At 45.4% G+C, this 17,370-nt stretch overlaps 1 protein-coding gene across 2 annotated transcripts in view; it reads left to right on the top strand.

The window, feature by feature from the left end:
- Nucleotides 1-17,370, top strand: part of LOC115097024 (lysosomal protective protein-like) — a 43,561-nt gene that overhangs the window by 1,540 nt on the left and 24,651 nt on the right. For both annotated transcript variants that reach the window (XM_029612431.1, XM_029612432.1), the window contains exons 2-6: nucleotides 540-703; nucleotides 4,039-4,150; nucleotides 4,551-4,601; nucleotides 4,760-4,846; nucleotides 12,050-12,205. In XM_029612431.1, the coding sequence (XP_029468291.1) occupies nucleotides 540-703; nucleotides 4,039-4,150; nucleotides 4,551-4,601; nucleotides 4,760-4,846; nucleotides 12,050-12,205 (570 nt within the window). The remainder of the gene's footprint in view (nucleotides 1-539; nucleotides 704-4,038; nucleotides 4,151-4,550; nucleotides 4,602-4,759; nucleotides 4,847-12,049; nucleotides 12,206-17,370) is intronic.

The raw sequence follows: 17,370 nt of genomic DNA, 5'->3' as shown, positions 1-17,370 counted from the left end.
TATTAAGTCGGAAGGTGTACAGAAAAGCAGTTTTTTACTGCTTTTCTGTGCGTTTTCCCGGTGCTGGCAGAAATTAACGCCTACCTTTGGGTAGGTGCTAATTTCTGAAAGTAAAATGTGCGGCTTGGCTGCACATTTTACTAACTGAATCGTGCGGGAATAACTAATAGGGCCATCAACATGCATTTGCATGTTGTGGGCGCTATTAGTTTCCGGGGGGAGGGTTGGACGTGCGGTTTTGACGCGCTATTACCCCTTACTGAATAAGGGGTGTGTCCAAATGCGTGTTAACAGTGCACTCCGGAGTGCATTATACTGTATTGGTCTGTGTGAGTGCCAGTGCCATATTTATTTATTTATTTATTTTTCTATACCGATGTTCCCGTAAGAATACAAATCACACCGGTTTACAATGTAACTACAAAACTTCGCTTAGGAGTGTTACATAGAACAGTGAGGCAATGGATTTCCCCTTGTGGCTTTGCTCCTTTACCAATAATGAAACTGATTTTGTGACTTAATCACACTTTCCCTTACAGATGGTCTCCTTTCTGCTTTGTGCTCTTCTCTTGGGGGGATTCCAAGTGGAGTCTGCACCTAGTGCTGATGAGATTGTTTACCTCCCAGGACTGGCCAAGCAGCCCACTTTCCATCAGTACTCAGGGTATTTGAACGTGCTGACAAAAACTCACTTGCACTACTGGTAAGTTATTGTTTCTTTGTTTCCTGAATGTGCTTTATCATATTCTGGCATCTGTTATACCTGTTTGGCATGACTTCACACGCTGTATGCTAAATGTTGCATTTATAGCAAGATAGAATTACTCTTGAGCAGAACTGATTTGTTTTCAGTGTTGGGAATCTGCAGCCTCTTATTTTGTTTGTAGATACTTTGTACTTGTCCCTCATCTAGGATGCTATCTGTTATTAAATTAACAAACGGAAATATATAAAAAGCTACCCCCTAACTTTGTAGAATTGAACTTTTGACTGGTAACTCTTGAAACACTAGCAGTTACCAGTTAATATTCACTGGAGAGTATTTCTGCCCTGGCCCACTCCACCCCAATTCTTTTTCCCCTCCTACCTAGTGTGGGTGCTCTCGTGCGCTCTCTAATGGCTTTGCAAAGAATATGCTCTCTGCAAGTACATGTGTTGTGGTTACAACCGGTCCCCAGTAGATAACCACAGAAAGCTATGTATATTTGAAGCATAAAGGGACAACACTCCAGTCTGCCCTGGGATTCATGTAGTAAGATGCAGGGCCAGCTTGGTCATGGTTTTCAGCTGATGGCTGCTTCTCAAGTACTGTAACAGGCCCATCTGCTTTTGAATAGTAACATTAAAACTGGCCCAATGCCAAATGAGTGCTTCATTATTTTCAGTGTGAATTTTCTTTCCAGTAGCTTACTGATCCCATTTCGAGGCATGGGGTAACTTTGCAGTGACAGTATGCAATTAAGACTGAGTTCAGATAACATAAGTTTCATTGCATATGGCTGGTACAGTGACTCTCTCCTCTAGCTTACAGTAATTAACTAGATCCTGATAATATCCTGCACATTAACGCATACATAGTGTTTTGACTTGTATGTTAATATTACAATTATAGATAGCCTTCAACAGCAACCCAAAGTAACTTACAGCACACATTAAATAATAGTAATTATCAAACCTTAATGTAAAGCTCAGCCAAAGACCCACTGAGGGAAAGGACAAGGCTAAGTCTATATGGATCCTAGAAGTGAGTTGGGAGGGGGCTGGAATGCTGTAGAACAGTTTCGTGTGCAAGACCCAGGATGTGACCCTTAGCTACTCTTTATTGGGTAGTGGAGTATAGACTGTATTATTGATCCAGCATATAAATATCAGAACCTGCATAATCTTTTACTTAATGACTGCTTGTTAACTTCTATAGGAAAGAGTCTCTGTAAGCATCATAAAGCAGTCTGGTTAAGACCCAGATAAAGGACAGAAGAGGTTACAGAAATACCAGGATGGGCTTTCTCTTTGACTGGGAGAGGAGACCCAAAAGGCAAAGGAGTTGTTTGGGGGGTTGCCTTAATAAATAGTGAACATAATCACTTGGTTAGCTCATGTGATTGGTAAACTAGAACATGCTTTGGTTTGTAGTAGAATGACAATAGGTTTTCACTTATGAAAGGGAAGGAATAAAATTGGAAGCTTATTTTTCCATCTCAAATTTCATAAGAACACAAGACATGCCATACTGGGTCACACCAAGGGTCCATCAAGCCCAGTGGCCAAATCAGATTACAAGTACCTGGCAGGATTCCAAGGTGGTAGATTCCAAGCTGCTTATCCCAAGAATAAGCAGTGGATTTCTGTAACTCTCCTCCAGGAACTTGCCAAACTTTTAAGTGCAGTTATACTAATGGCTTTCATTATGTCCCCTGGTCTTTGTATTTTTTGAAAGAGTAAACTAATGTTCTATTCCATTGATTATTTTATAGACCTCTCTGCTGTCTCCTCTTCAAGCTGTAGAGTCCTGACCTATTTTCCCTTTATAGGGGACTTGTTCTATTCCCTTTATGATCTTGGTTGCCCTTCTCTGTACCTTTTTCTGATTTCTGCTGTATCTTCAGATGTGGTGACCAGAATTGATCACAATACTCAAGATGAGGTCACCCCATATAGCAATACAGAGGGGTTATGATTCTTTTATTCTCCATTCCTTTCCTAATAACCCCTAGTATTCTATTTGCTTTCTTGGCTGCTGCCACACTAAGCAGAAGACTTCAATATATTTTCAACAATGACACCTAGAACCTTTTCCTGAGTAGAACTTTGCATTATGTAGCTATAATTTGGGTTACTCTTCCCCAAATGCATTATTTTGCACTTGTCCACATTGGGCATGCAAATAGCAAATATAATCTCCCAGTTTTGCAATGTCCTCTTGCAATTTCTCACAATCTTGTCATCAGCAAATTTGATCACATCACTTAAGCATAGTTTAATGGAACAAAGCCAACATGGATTTAGCAATGGGAAACCTTGCCTCACAAAATTTGCTACTTTTTTTGTAGGCATAAACAAACATGTGGATAAAGGTGAGCCAGTTGATACACTGTATCTGGATTTCCAGAAAGCATTTGACAAAATCCCTCATGAGACTTCTTAGGAAATTACTCATGGGATATATGGCAGTGTCCTATCCTGGACTGCCAGCTAGGAAAAAGATAGAAAATAGAGAAGGGCCAAGTGGTAAATTTTCCCAATGGAAAAAGGTGAATAGTAGAGTGCCCCAGGGATCTGTTCTGGCACCAATGCTTTTTAATTATATTTATAAATGATCTGGAAATGGGAATTATCTATATGTTCAGCAATTTTGTTCTTTGGTGTCTATCATTTTGCCTGACATAGACATCAGTTTGTTTTTTGCTTCCATGGCAAGCTTCTTTTCAAATTCCCATTTACTTCCTTATCAGTGCTTTGCATCTGATCTGCCAGTGTTTGTCGGATCCCCTTTCCCTTTCTTGAAAGATGTTCTTTTAGCTATTATAGCCTCTTACCTCACCTTCTAACCATTCCAGTATTCATTTAGACTTCCACCTCTTTCTAATGCATGGAATGCATCTGTTCTAGGCTTCATTATCTATTTCTGTAGCTTTGCATGGTGTCTTTTTATAGCAAGCCAGATCAATAACTGTTCATACACGGTATGGAAAGATCACGCAAACACTTCATAACGCAGAAAGATGAGTCATGAAGGCCCTAGAGTATTCCTAGTAGATAAAAGCTTTTAAGTTAATTGCTGGCAAGCCTTAGTGCCTGAAATGAGGACTTTGCCAGCCAGAACACACTTCATTGGGTTTAAGATTCATAACATGGACTCTGCAAAAGTACTGGAAGTCCTGGATCATGGTACCACTCAAGAACACTAGACTCAGAGTTCTGTGGCTGTGCAAGAATGGTGAAGCAACACTGGCTCTGGTGGTTTGGGAATAATATAGCCTCTCTGGAAGGGGGAGATGTGTGAACAGTGCCGAATGCCTTATTTCTATATTTCTTTAGGTTTGTGGAATCCCAGAAAGATCCTAGCACAAGCCCTGTGGTTCTGTGGCTGAACGGAGGACCTGGCTGCAGCTCCTTGGATGGCCTCCTGACAGAGCATGGCCCTTTCCTGGTCAGTAGTTTCTCATGGCTTGGATAGTGCCAGTCTAGGCTGCTCGAATGCTCTGAAAAGCTTGCTGTAGTACTGCAAGGAAGACTGACCACTCTCTTCCTCGAGGAGGAGGCAGCCTTTCCTGAAAAGGGGAGGAAACTTCTCTCCCACAAATCCTGGGATCAACACTTGCTCAGACTTCCAACCTTTTAGGCTGAAGAGATTTTGAAGACCTCCTATAGAATGTGCTGTGTAACTTTCCTATGCTGCATGAGGATTGCTTTTTGAAAGGGCAATAACATTTTAATTTGGAGGGGGGGGGGGGGGGACACCTGCAGTACGTGTTTGACTCTTGTAACTTTTTTTTTGCTTGTGTGGATTTTTTTCCTAGCATAACTGTCCTGAATCTCATCCTTTTCAGATTCAGCCAGATGGCAGCACTCTAGAGTACAACCCCTATTCATGGAACATGGTATGTGACTCGCTGCTCTCCCTCCTCCAACATGTCTGACTTTAGTATGTGGTTGGGAGTGTGCTATCTGCTCTGCTGCAGGCTGACTGTTGCTTGCTTTTGATGTGAATGTCATGTGGGATCTGGAAAGCTTGAAATTTACTTTACTCTCTCTGTAGAATGCCAATGTGCTGTACCTGGAATCTCCTGCAGGGGTTGGGTTTTCCTACTCAGATGACAAGAAGTATGCAACGAATGACACAGAGGTAAGAGATGACCTAGCTGTTTCCTGCTATGGAGTGGGTCTGCCATGAGGAAAGATGATTAGGTCTTCAGGTGATACTTTACAGCACACAGAGATTCTACTCTGATTTAGGAGTCTTTCTTTCATTGGAACCATATTCCTGGCATCTTTGGGCCTCTGGAGATGCTGCTGGCTATTTTTGTCTTGTAGCATAGTAAATGGCAGAGTCTGGTTTGCTGCCACTTTGGGTATGAGTGCATATAATCCCATGGTTAACCACTGTTGGGACCCTTCCTGTCAGGTTTTATTTATTTTTAACTTTACTACTCAACCCTAGTCTACCACTGTCCTTATCTTAGTGCTGACCACCACCACCCCTGCTGGTGAGCTCTCTGATTCTTACAACACTGTACTTAATCCAACATCCAGGTCCTCTTGCAGGCCTGGTCATGCATTTTTTTTTTTTTTAAACCGTGGTCATTCCATGCAGGTTCTCAGCCTCCTCAGAAGCCTGATACAACAGTTAGCCCTGGGGAGTTCTGTGCTAGTGCAGAATTTGTGCAGCGTTCCCCATTTCTGGTATGGGGCATACTCTGCTCGCGATAAAGGTGAATGGGTGGGGGGGGGGGACCAAGTAGGGGGATGGGAGCCTATATGAGGAGAGTGTGTGGGTGTGTACTAAAGGAGCCTGTAAGGGGCAGTACTGAGAACGGGGTCAAACTCTGGGACTGGCAATAGAGTGGAAGGGGTTGAGCTTAGAGGTGGGGGTGCTGGGCCTGAGAGGTTAAAGTGGCCAGGGGAGTAGGGAGAGCAAGTGGAAGGGACACACAGTGAATTTCTAGGTAAAGTCTGCTCAAAATATTTAAAATTCTGTATCTAAGCAACTTTTTTTTTCTGTATTTAAAGTATAACTATTTAACACAATTTACATGACAGTCTTTATTTTGACCAATATAAAGTTTGCAGAATTTTAAGTTTGTGTGCAGAATTCCCCCAGGAGTAAACTGTACTACAATTAGACCTGTAAATACCACTCTGATACCCTCTGGGGGGGCGGGGGGGGGGGCGGTTGTAGCTGTAACCTAGCTGTTGTAGTTCTGCCTCCCATTGACTTGTGGCTTCCTCTTTGCTTTATTAAGGTTACACTCCTGCCTTCCCTCCGCCAACTTCTGTATTGCCTGTCCCAAGTTCTCCTGGTTCTGGTTGTCCATTATAGGCACCCACCACTCAAAAGCGTCCTCTAAACTTGCCTCCTGAGCTATGTATTATGATCCACATTCCCTGTATGTACCTGGATCTGTCCAGACCCTGTGTTATGTCACCAATTCAGCAGAGGGAGACAGAGCTTCTACGGACTCTGACGTATACCCTGGGGTGCCACCTGCAGTCTGTCAGTATTTCTCGGTCTCCAGCAGAGGTGGATGTGCCTAACCCTGCAGTCTGTGGTAGTTTTTTTTTTTTTTCTTTTCTTTTTTAGTAAGGTTGGTAGGTTTTTTTGTCTTTTTTTTTTTTTTTTGACTGTTACTTCCTTTAAGGTTAAAAAAAAAAAAAAAAAAGTTCGGTCTAGCTTTCATTGGCAGCCGCTTCACTGCCTGTCAGGAGGTCCTGAAGGGACTATCCCGCCTGGTTCTGAGGTCGCTGGAGTTGGGGAGGTTATTTACCCAGCAACCACTCCTGGTCAGGGTGATACCAGGGGGGGGGGCCCGGCTCACTCACCCTATTTGGAGTAGCTCCCAGGGTCCAGCATTTTGTCAGGTAAAAATATAAATTTTCTTTCTGCCAGCAGCTTTTTTTGTGGTTTGTTTCGCTCATTCAATGCTTGGCAGTGCTGTAGGTTATCCTTTTCGCATCGGGGTGTATTTTATTCTTTTTTTATTCTTTGCCGTTTTTCAATTTTTCTCTCTATGCCATGCATCTGGAAACGCACTCAGCTCTCAAGGGAGAGGCTCTGCTTGCCTCCCCAGTGGGGAAGGCCAGTCTATTTCGGCCACAAAGGATGCTAGTTGACCGGCTCGCATGACCCCAAAGCCTCTGCGCGGCTGCTCCCCTACTCCAGACCCGTTTTGCTGCAGTGCAGGTACAGAAGCTTTGAGTACCATGCGAGCAGCGATACAGCAGACCATGCAGGGAGTATCGGATCTGCCTCCCTTGTCACCACAGCTGGCAGTTACTGGTGGGGACAAGCTGCACAAAGATGCAGCAGGCTTAGATGAGGAGAGCCTCGAGGAGATCTGATTCCTCTTCCTCCTTTTCAGGGGATTTTATCAGGTTTCTCCATAAGGCCTACAAGTCCAAGAAGGAGCAAAGGAAGGGCAGAGAACTCCTCTGGGCAGGGTCCGAAGGTCTGCTCCTCCAAACATTCAAGATCAAGTGGTTTTTGCTCTGATACAGCTCCAAAGTGTCCTCTTCACTCGGGGCAGGTTCATGCCACGATTTCTACTTCAGATGACTCCGAACAGGACCCATTCGATATCCCTGATAAGTCCCTGCCAGATGTGGATCTCTGAGGGGATCCTGGTCAGGGCAATAGTTCCGCCCCTCACATAGCAGGCAGGGATGATCCCAAAGTAGTCCGCCTTTAGGAGGGAGGAACTTAATCCTTTGATTCCGTCAATTTTACTGGACTTGAGGCTCTGAAGGACTCTCATGGGTGATATCAGTCTAGTGTTGCTGCGACTTAAGGGTCCAACAATGTCTTTTCCATCTTTCTCTCACTGACCTCTTGTATCAGGAGTGGGACACTCCTGAACTAAGTCTTTAAGGTAGGACGGGCCATGGACAAGCTATATCCATTAACTGAGGTTTTGAAGCTTCCCAAGATAGATGACGCAGTGCCAGCAGTCACTAAAAGGACAGCTATCCCAGTGACGGGAGCTACAGCCCTTAAAGATCTACAGCAGGGGTCCCCAAACCTGTCCTGGAGGGCCACCAGCCAGTTGGGTTTTTGGGATATCCTCAATGAATATGCATGAGAGAGAACTTGCATGCACTGCCTCCATAATATGTAAATTTTCTCTCATGCATATTCATTGAGGATATCCCAAAAACCCGACTGGCTGGTGGCCCTCCAGGACAGGTTTGGGGACCACTGATCTACAGGATCGTAAACTTGGAGGTACAGCTCAAGCAAATTTTTGAGGTTTCTGCACTAGGTTTGCAGGCAGCTATGTGTAGCAGCTTGGCCTTGCAAGCAGGGCTGTGTTGGGTGCAGTCGTTGCAAAACAATTCTTCCCTCTCTGACAAGGAGGTAGCACAAGCGGCCGATTGGAGGCTACTGTTGCTTACAGTGCAGATGCGTTATATGATCTTCTCAGGACTTCGGCTTGCTCCATGGTGTCATCAGTGTCAGTTCGCAGGCTCATCTGCTTGAGGAATTGGTTGGCTGACACATCCTCAAAGGCTCAGTTGGGAGCTTTGCCCTTTAAGGGAAAATTACTCTTTGGAAAGGACTTGGAAGATATGATACTGTCCTTAGGAGAGAATAAGATTCACAAATTACCAGAGGATCGTCCTAGAGCTTGAAGTTCCTTCTTATCCCGCGCTCGTTTTTGGTCTGGTCGAAGATTCCGTTCTTCTCGTTCATCGGCTCCACCTGCAAAGCAACCTTCAGGCAGACAGCAGAATTGGCCACCGATTCGGAAGACCAGGAAATTCCCAAGCTGCAGGTGGAGCAAAGTCTGCCCAATGAGAGGGCTGGTCCGTTCTGGTTATAGGAGGCAGGCTGTCTCTGTTTTAAGGAGATTGGACCAGATGGACATCAGATCAGTGGATTCTCATAGTGATAAATCCAGGTTACGCTTTAGATTTTGTTTGGCGGCTTCGCAGCCAGTTCTGGTTTCACCATGTTCTTACCTGGAAAAACGTCGGGCAGTAAAGGACACTCTGCAGCGTCTGAGTGATCTCGGAGCTATCATTCCAGATCCTCCTCCAGAACAATGGAGAGGTCGTTACTCAATTTACTTTGGGACGAAAAGCTCCCTCTTTTTGGAATGACATTCTCAACCTAGAGTCAACCGTTGCCTACAGATTCCCAAGTTTCAAATGGAAACGCTCAGGTCAGTCATAGCCTCGGTACACAAGGGAGAATTTCTAGCATCTCTGGACCTCAGAGGCTTTTATCTTCACATCGGCATTCGCTCCGTTCAAGAGTTTCTCAAATTTTGCATTCTCAGACAGCATTATCAATTCAGGGCTCTCCCGTTGGGGTTAGCCACAGCTCCCAGAACATTTACCAAGGTAATGGTTGTGGTGGCAGCGCAACTCAGAAAGGAAGGTCTTTTGGTCCATCCATACCTGGACGACTGGCTAATTTGGGCAAAAATCTATCAGCAGTCATCAACATCTTGCAATCCCTAGGTTGGGTGATCGAGTACAAGAGCCACCTAGTTCCTTTGCAGTCGCTAGAATTTCTGGGCGCACTGTTAAATACTCTTCGGGAGAGTGTTCCTACCAGAACATCGCCTTCTCAAGCTGCAGGTGCAAATCCGAGACTTATTGTCCATTCCTATACCATGTGTATGGGATTATTTGAGTCCTCGACTCAATGACATCCACTCGGAAGTTGGTTCCCTGGGCCTTTGCGCATATGAGACCACTATAGTCCGCATTGCTTTCCCGCTGGAATCCAGCTTCAGAACAATACTGCCTTCCCCTTATAGAGAAGGCTCGATCCAGTCTGGATTGGTAGTTACAGGTGGACAATCTACAGTGGTGAGTTTCTCTAGAGATTCCTGAGTGGACTGTAGTCGCCACAGATGCCAGTCTTTCAGGCTGGGGAGCAGTATGTCAGTGAGTTGTAAACTGAATGGGGTTTTATTTGTAATGGCAAAAAGCCTGTAGTCATTGTATACCTTACTTTTGCTATGTATGACAGTGGTCCAGTGAAGAAGCGCAGTGATCGATCAATCGGTTAGAGACCAGAGCAGTACGATTGGCATTGCAGGCTTTTCAACCTCTTCTTTGTGGGAAGTCTGCAGGTTCTCTCCCAACAATGCAACCACGGTAGCGTACATCAATCGTCAGGGAGGAACTTGAAGCCATCTGGTTGCGCAGGAAGCACGTCAGCTGATCACCTGGGCTGAACATCTGCTCAGCATCACAGCTTCTCACATCGCCAAAGTGGACAATAGTCAAGTAGGCTTCCTCAGTTGTCATCTCGACTCCAGAGAGTGGGAACTGTGCAAAGAAGCCTTTCAGATGATATGCAACAGGTGGTCCAGACGACCATGTATCTCATGGCAACATTCCAGAATTCCAAAGCCACTCTGTTCTTCAGCTGCAGGAGGGAACGAGGAGCGGAAGGAGTAGACTCTCTAGTCGTTCCTTGGCCGCAGGACGTTCTTCTGTTTCCACCCTGGCCTCTGATTGGCAAGGTCCTATGTCTGTTAGAGGTATGAGTCGACGTTTTAGTGGCACTGGAGTGGCCATGCCGTCCATGGTTCTCTGATTTGATCAATCTGGCGCTGGACAGTCCTCTACGATTTGGGATCTATCGTGCCTCTTGTCTCAGGGTCCCGTTTATTTGGAAGAGGTTGAACGCTTCTGTCTAGTGGCATGGCTTTTGAGAGGCGCTGGTTAAAGAACAGTTATTCCGATGCTGTGGTGGCTACTTTATTGCGTTCTTGTAAGCTTTCCAAATTGTCATATGAGTGTGGAGTCTTTGAAACTTGGTGTGTGGCTCACCAATTGGATCTGGCGCAGGCTTCCATATCTGATATTTTCTTTTTTACAGGCTGGCTTAGCAAAAAGGTTTGTCCTGCAGTTCCTTACGAGTCCAAGTTGCAGCCCTTGGATGCTTTTGGGGTAAGACTTGGAGTATCTTTGGCAGCGCATCTGGATGTGGCGCATTTTCTCAGAGGTGCTAAGCACTTACGTCCTCTGTTAAGGAACCCTTGTCCTGCATGGAGTTTGAATTTGGTTCTCAGGGCTCCATGTACGGCACCTTTTGAACCCCTCAAACATATGACTTTGAAAGATCTTATGTTGAAGGTGGTTTTTCTTGTGGCCATTTCCTCAGCTTGCAGAATTTCGGAGTTGTAGGCTTTGACCTGCAGAGAGCCTTTTCTTAGGATTTCCAATGCAGGAGTTTACTTGCGAACTGTACCTTCTTTTTTACCCAAAGTTGTTTCTTTTTTTCATCTAAATCAGTCTGTAGAGCTTCCAGCTTTTCCGTGTTTAGATTGTGCGTATTCTTCCTCTAAGGATCTCAAACTGGATGTCCAGCGTGTACTGTTATCTTGAAGTTACCAACAGTTTTCGAATGTCAGATCGTTTGTTTGTTTGTTCTGTGGAGTGGTCCTCGTAAGGGTCAAAGTTTCCAGTGCTACAATTGCTCATTGGTTAAAGGAGACCATACAGTCGGCTTATCTTCTGGCTTGTCAGGGTCTTCCAGAAGGTTTGCGGGCTCATTCCACTCTATCACAAGCTACGTCATGGGCGGAGTGTCAACAGGTTTCTTCGTGATTTTGTAAGGCAGTGTCTTGGAAGTCGCTGCACACTTTTGCTCGTCATTACCGTTAAGATGTCCAGGCTCAGTTCAGCAGCCTTCGGAGAGAGTGTTCTCAGAGTGGGACTGTCTGGGTCCCACCCCAAGTAAAACAGCTCTGGTACATTCCAGGCTCTGGACTGATCCAGGTGCTTACAGGGAAAGGAAAATTGGTTCTTACCTACTAATTTTCGTTCCTGTAGTACCATGGATTAGTCCAGAGGCCCACCCTTTGTCTGTCTGTGTATAGCAATTCTTTTTGGAGAGTCCACTCTTTCACTGTCTTGGTGTTTAAACAGCATTTCATGCTTTTTGCTTGTTTGTTGTGACTGTTCCTCAGGATTTTGCTTCCACTTAGGATTTGTGGGTAGGAAGTATGTTTAATTAGCCAGTTTCATTGGTTAGATTTCTGCTTTGATATTCAATACTGACGGACTGCAGGTGGTACCCCAGGGTATAGGGCAGTCAGAATCTTTGTCTCCATCTGCTGGATTGGTGACATAACCCCAGGGTCTGGACTGATCCATGGTACTGCAGGTAAGAATCAATTTTACTTTTGTTGAACCCTGTGATCTCCTCCCTATCCTTTCTTTTCTCCAGCAAGTAACTCTGGAATGTTTTGAGTCTTTTTGTAGGCTTGTGGTGCAGGTCTTGTAATATTGTTCATACTCCAGGGTGGGGGCTCAAGTGGTGACAAATAATGCGCAGCATGGTTGTCAGGTCCCTTGCTTTTCTTCCCAGGTTGCACAGAATAATTACTTGGCCTTGAAGGAGTTCTTTCGCCTCTTCCCAGAGTACAGCAAGAACGAGTTTTTCATAACTGGCGAGAGCTATGGAGGCGTTTATGTCCCAACCCTCGCTGAAGTAGTGATGCAGGACTCCAGCATCAACCTGAAGGTAGGGAGTCTGTGCTGTCAGAGCCCAGGATGTGTCCCAATATTTTCAGTGTGCTCTTAAACACGGTCGTCAAACTGCAAATTTCTTAGTGTGTAGCTAGATGGACTCAGGACCAGTGGGTTATGCTCCCCTGCCAGCAGATAGACTGAGTCAGGTTTCAAAGGTGACATCACCCTAGATAACACCCCTGCAGTGACTTCAGCCCTTCAGTATATCTGTCTCCAGCAGATAGAGGCTGTGCTTTCCCTAAGGGGATAGCTGTACTTTTTTGGAAGAAAATTCTACTTTTTTTAAATTGGAGAAAAGATTGAGCCCCACTCATGCAGTGATGCCTAAAAGGTCCCTCCCTCAGCTGAGAATTTCTGAGGTGATTTCAGAGATCCCTCAGATGTGCCTTGGTCCAGTAGCCAGTTCCTGGTGTAGATTTTGCTGCTGAAGCAGCTGAAAGGCAGTGGGTGCAGGAAGCTCAGCATGGTGGTGACAGCTAAAGCACTCTCCACCACCCGCCACAGCTGGAGACAGTCCCTGTACTCAGCTGGTAAGCACTGAGCCCAGGTAAGGTTTTTTGGATTTTTTTTTTTAAACTTACCTTTATTCAGGGACATTTGGAAGAGTTTCAGGAAGACTTCCTCTGGTCTCTTTGCTTGGCACACCGTACAGACTATGTTCCTGCTCCCATTGGGGTAAGGGGAAGTGCTCTTCTGAGCAGGTTGAGCAGCCCCATGGTGGGCTAGTCGTGTGTGTCATCCCACTCCGCTTTAGGTGTGGTAGGCTGCTGCAGCCTATCTTGCACACATCTTTGTGCTCTCCATAGAACATCGGTACACGCAATGCGTGTCTACTCTGCGCACGAGCCATGCGCATCACACGTGTACATAATGCGCTCAATTCAACTAAAGTCGGGTGCAGGGCTGTGTATGCATCTTGCCGCAGCCCGCTTAGGTGCCCAAAATCCATGCAAGCTGCTCCAGCAGCAAAGAAACAAACAAACATAAGCGCCTTTGTCTCTGCACTGCTGGTCATTTTAGGGTTGCACAGTCTGATCTGGATTCTTGTGTCAGCACTTTGAGGAAGCAAAGGGAGAGTTGGCCTCCATGGACTTTGCTAAGGCCAGATCCTTCCATTCAGAGGATGGGTCAGCCACAGCCTTGGACAGAAGTGCCGTGGATTTGAGTAATCCTGAGACTGGGTCATCTATGGATAGAGAAATTCAGTGGTACCTAACCCAGTGCCTCCTGGGGTAGGTATGACCTGGCTGCCTTCTCTTGGGTGTAACTTTTTCAAGGCCTTCAAGCCTTCGTACAGGTGGAGTCTGCTACCTCACCTGCCCCTGTCTAGACAGAACCTCAGCTGGTAAACCCTCCCTCTCCCAGTCCTATCGGCAGATCTTAAAGCATGCCTCCCTTCACCAAGGATATCCCTGGCAGGGACCCAGATGGCACAGATGAAGAGGATCCAGATACCTTGGAAGATGGGGAATTCCCCCTAGCCTAGAACCATATTGGACCATGTTATGGCTTTTTCCATAGATTTATTTGAGTTTTATATACCATCATTCGGAAAAGCCATGACAACAGTTTACAAAAGCTCAAAATGCAAGATTTTTAACAATTGAGCAAAAAGGGATAACAGGAAGTATATTAAACAAAGGAGAGATTCAATTGCAAAGATTTTAACTGGCATTTGCACAAAGGGGAGAGCCCCTTTGTCGTGACCCTTCGGCGCCTGGTGGGGGGTGGGGCTTCCGATCGGGTCTCTCCCTCACATTGCAGTTCTGTTTTTTCCTATTCCAGTTTCAGGTGATATGTGATGAGGGCTACAGGGTGCCCAAACGCCTAGTGATCTTAAGTATATTAGTATAGCATGCTTGTATTAAAAAAAAAAAAAAATGGTATTTTACACAATTCATTTGCGAGTAAGTAATTGCTAGCGATAAATACAGTTTTAGTTTGTAAAAAGTTTTTTGTTTTTTTTTTTTTTGTACATACATTTACACCAAAATACAACAGTCATTGAGTGTTGCATTAGCTAAATTACACTCTCTACCTGTTAAGGCTCCTCAGGATGAGGGCTATAATCACAGTACCTGTGCCCCAGGAACAGGGCATTATCCCATTTATTTCATCGTACCCAAGAAGGAAGGTTCCTCTCGCCCCCTATCCTGGACCTCAGGAGCATCAAATGACATCTGCAAGTGATTCATTTCTGCATGGAAACCCTACGCTCCGTGATAATAGCCGTTCGATTAAGTGCTTAACCTCCCTGGATCTCTGAGGCCTACCTACATATTCCAGTCCAAGAACATTGTTCTCTATGATTTACAGGACTGGGTCGCCATTATCAGTTTTGGTCACTGCCCTTTGGCTTGGCCACAGCCCCCAGAACACTTTCAAAGATTATGGTGGTCGTAGCAGCAGCATCAAGAAAAGAGGGAATCTTGGTGCACCCATACTTGAACGACTGGCTGACCCAAACCAAGTCAGTGGAAGAGTCTCTGGGTGACCTCCTTTCTTCAGGAATTTGGGTTGTAAACCTGGACAAGTGTCTCAAATCCTCCCAGTCCTTGGAATATCAGTCTGACTCAAGACCAAGCAGGGCAAGGTCTTCCTTCTGACTACCAGATGTGCTCATCTGATGCACTTGGGACATCAGCTTGATATGCCCAACAGTGTGGAGCTGTCTTCAAGTTCTTGGTTTGGCAACATCCCTGGAAATAGTGCTATGGGTGAGGGCACACATGTGACTTCTTCAATGCTCCCTGCTGTCACAAGACTATTCAATTTGCCTCCACTTTCTGATGGAAATATGCTCTCAGCTCCAGTGGTGGCTGCAAGAAGCTCATCTTGGCATGGGTGTACCCCTGTCCTCTCCAAACTGGCTGGTCCTCACAACAGATAAGCCTCCAGGCCTGGGGAGATCATTGGCAAGAACTGACAGCCCAGGGACATTGGACCAAGGAAGAGGCTCTCTGGAACACAAACTGGAAGCCCAGGCAGTCAGATTGGTGTTTCTACAATTCAGCCACATACTCCAGGGTCAAGCAGTCTATGTAATGTCAGAAAAAGCAGCAGTGGTAGCCTACATCAACTGCCAGGGAGGAACAAAGAGTCAGCAGGTGTCACAGGACATATTCCTCCTTATGGAATGGGCAGAAATACACCTACATATCTCAGCCTCCCACATTGCAGGAATAGTCTGCAGGAGAGCCTGGATCCAGGAGAGTTGATGTCAACCAAAGCCTTTTGGTTGATAGTAGATTGCTGGGGGTCTCCCTTCCATTCACTTGCGGGCCGCATCTCACAATGCGAAGGTTCCCCAATTCTTCAGTCACAGATCAGTGGTCCCTGGGGACTGATGCTCTCATTCAGACCTAGCCAGAAGAGGAGTTGCTATATGCCTTTCCTTCATGGCCCATGCTAGGCAATCATTTGCAGAATCAAGTACCATAGGGGATTAGTCCAACTAGTAGTTCCAAATTAGCCCAGGCATTTGTGGTATGCAGACATGCAAATTCTCCTGGTGGAGAACCCCCATGCCTCCCACCACGCAGGGACCAGTCCTTCATAAGGATCTGACTCAATTCTCTTGCAGTCTGGCCCTTGAGGGCTCACCTGATGAAGCCAAGGATATTTGGCAGAAATAGCCACCTTACTTCATTCGCAGTTCTCTACATCCCTAACATACTTGTGGGTCTGTAGAGTATTTGAAGTCTAGTGTGAGGAACACTGTTTCCTCTCAGATGGTCAAAATCCCATTAATTCTGGAATTTTTGCAGTTTGACTCTTAAATCCTTGAAGGTCCAGGTAGCAGCACTTTTTCTGTTTCGGGGCAAGGTATGCGGGACCTGCCTGTCAGCTCACCCAGACATGGCCAGTTTTCTGAAAGGAGTGAAGCATCTCCAGCTACCACCATGGTGGCTTGTTCCCTTGTGGAATCTTAATCTAGTATTGGAGTTTTTGGTGGGGGCCCTCCTTTCGGCTGCTACGTAGTCTTTCCTTGTGTGTGTTAACCTTAAAAGGTTTTCCTGGTGGCTATATGCTCAACATGTCACATCTGAGCTATAGGCCTGGTCAGGAACTGTTCCTGCAGATGACTCCAGGAGTGTTAGCGTCATACCGTTCCATCCTTCTTGCCCAAAGTAGTATTGGGCTTCCATTTGAATCAGTCCATTTTGTTACCATCCCTAGATAAAAGCAAAGATGTAGAAGAGTACCACCACCACCTGTCATTTGAATGTCCATATGTTTTTGGTGTAGTGTTTGGAAGTTTCAGAACCTGTCCTGAGGAGTGTGCCTGAACAGAAAACAAACATGGAGAAAGGCGTTTGTCAGAGCGGTATGTGACCGGGTGCTAGTTCAACAAAGAATCGCATCAATACTGCTCACACAAGTGACTTATGAATCACAAGTGACAAGTCGGGATTCGGTGTGTTTACTCATGTTCCTTCATCCTTGAAAATCAGCAAAAGTATATAGAGCCAATTTTCTGGTTCAACAAGCCCCTGAGGCAGCTCGGCAGAGCGAAACTCGGCCAGAGTCGGGCAAGTTTCAATAAAGTCCATTTTAACCGATCCATCCTTTCATTCTTCTGCTATACTGTTACAATAACAGGCACTATTCTCAGGAGTATCTGTAAACAACTTCAGATGTTAGTTGCCCCAACAGCAAGATTCTAAGAACAAAGGACTATCTAAAGAGTGATGGTAAATGGGCCCCACCTAGGAGAAGTAATCAGGACAGTTTAGGGATGATCTTATCATGCTGTTGACATGACAACCAATCTGAATTATTCTCTAGGCAGTCATGCAACTCTAGAATCTTCTAACCAGTACAATATTTTATCTAAACGAAAAGAAGGATCACTTCCTGTATACAATGAGATGCTTGTAGTCCATTTCAGAGAAATGGCATCAGCATCTCCAAGAATTCTTATATTGATCGATTAAATATTTTCTACAAAATCTAAGTGTTCTTGTATCCCTGGATATAAGCATCATAAAAAAATGGTGTGGTGCTTAACAGGCTGAAAGATGGACCACCTGTTTGTCCTTCAAAGGTGAAGGGAATCGGGGTGAACCAGCTTTGTGGGCTACCATAGCTCACTGGATTAAGGAGGTGATCATGGGAGTCTGTGGCGGCAGGAAAGCCATTACCTTTTCTGGTTAA

This window comes from Rhinatrema bivittatum, chromosome 8 (assembly GCF_901001135.1).
Source record: "Rhinatrema bivittatum chromosome 8, aRhiBiv1.1, whole genome shotgun sequence".
Lineage (NCBI taxonomy): Eukaryota > Metazoa > Chordata > Amphibia > Gymnophiona > Rhinatrematidae > Rhinatrema > Rhinatrema bivittatum.
Note: the sequence above shows the minus strand (reverse complement) of the source record. Positions and strands in the feature narration are given on the sequence as shown.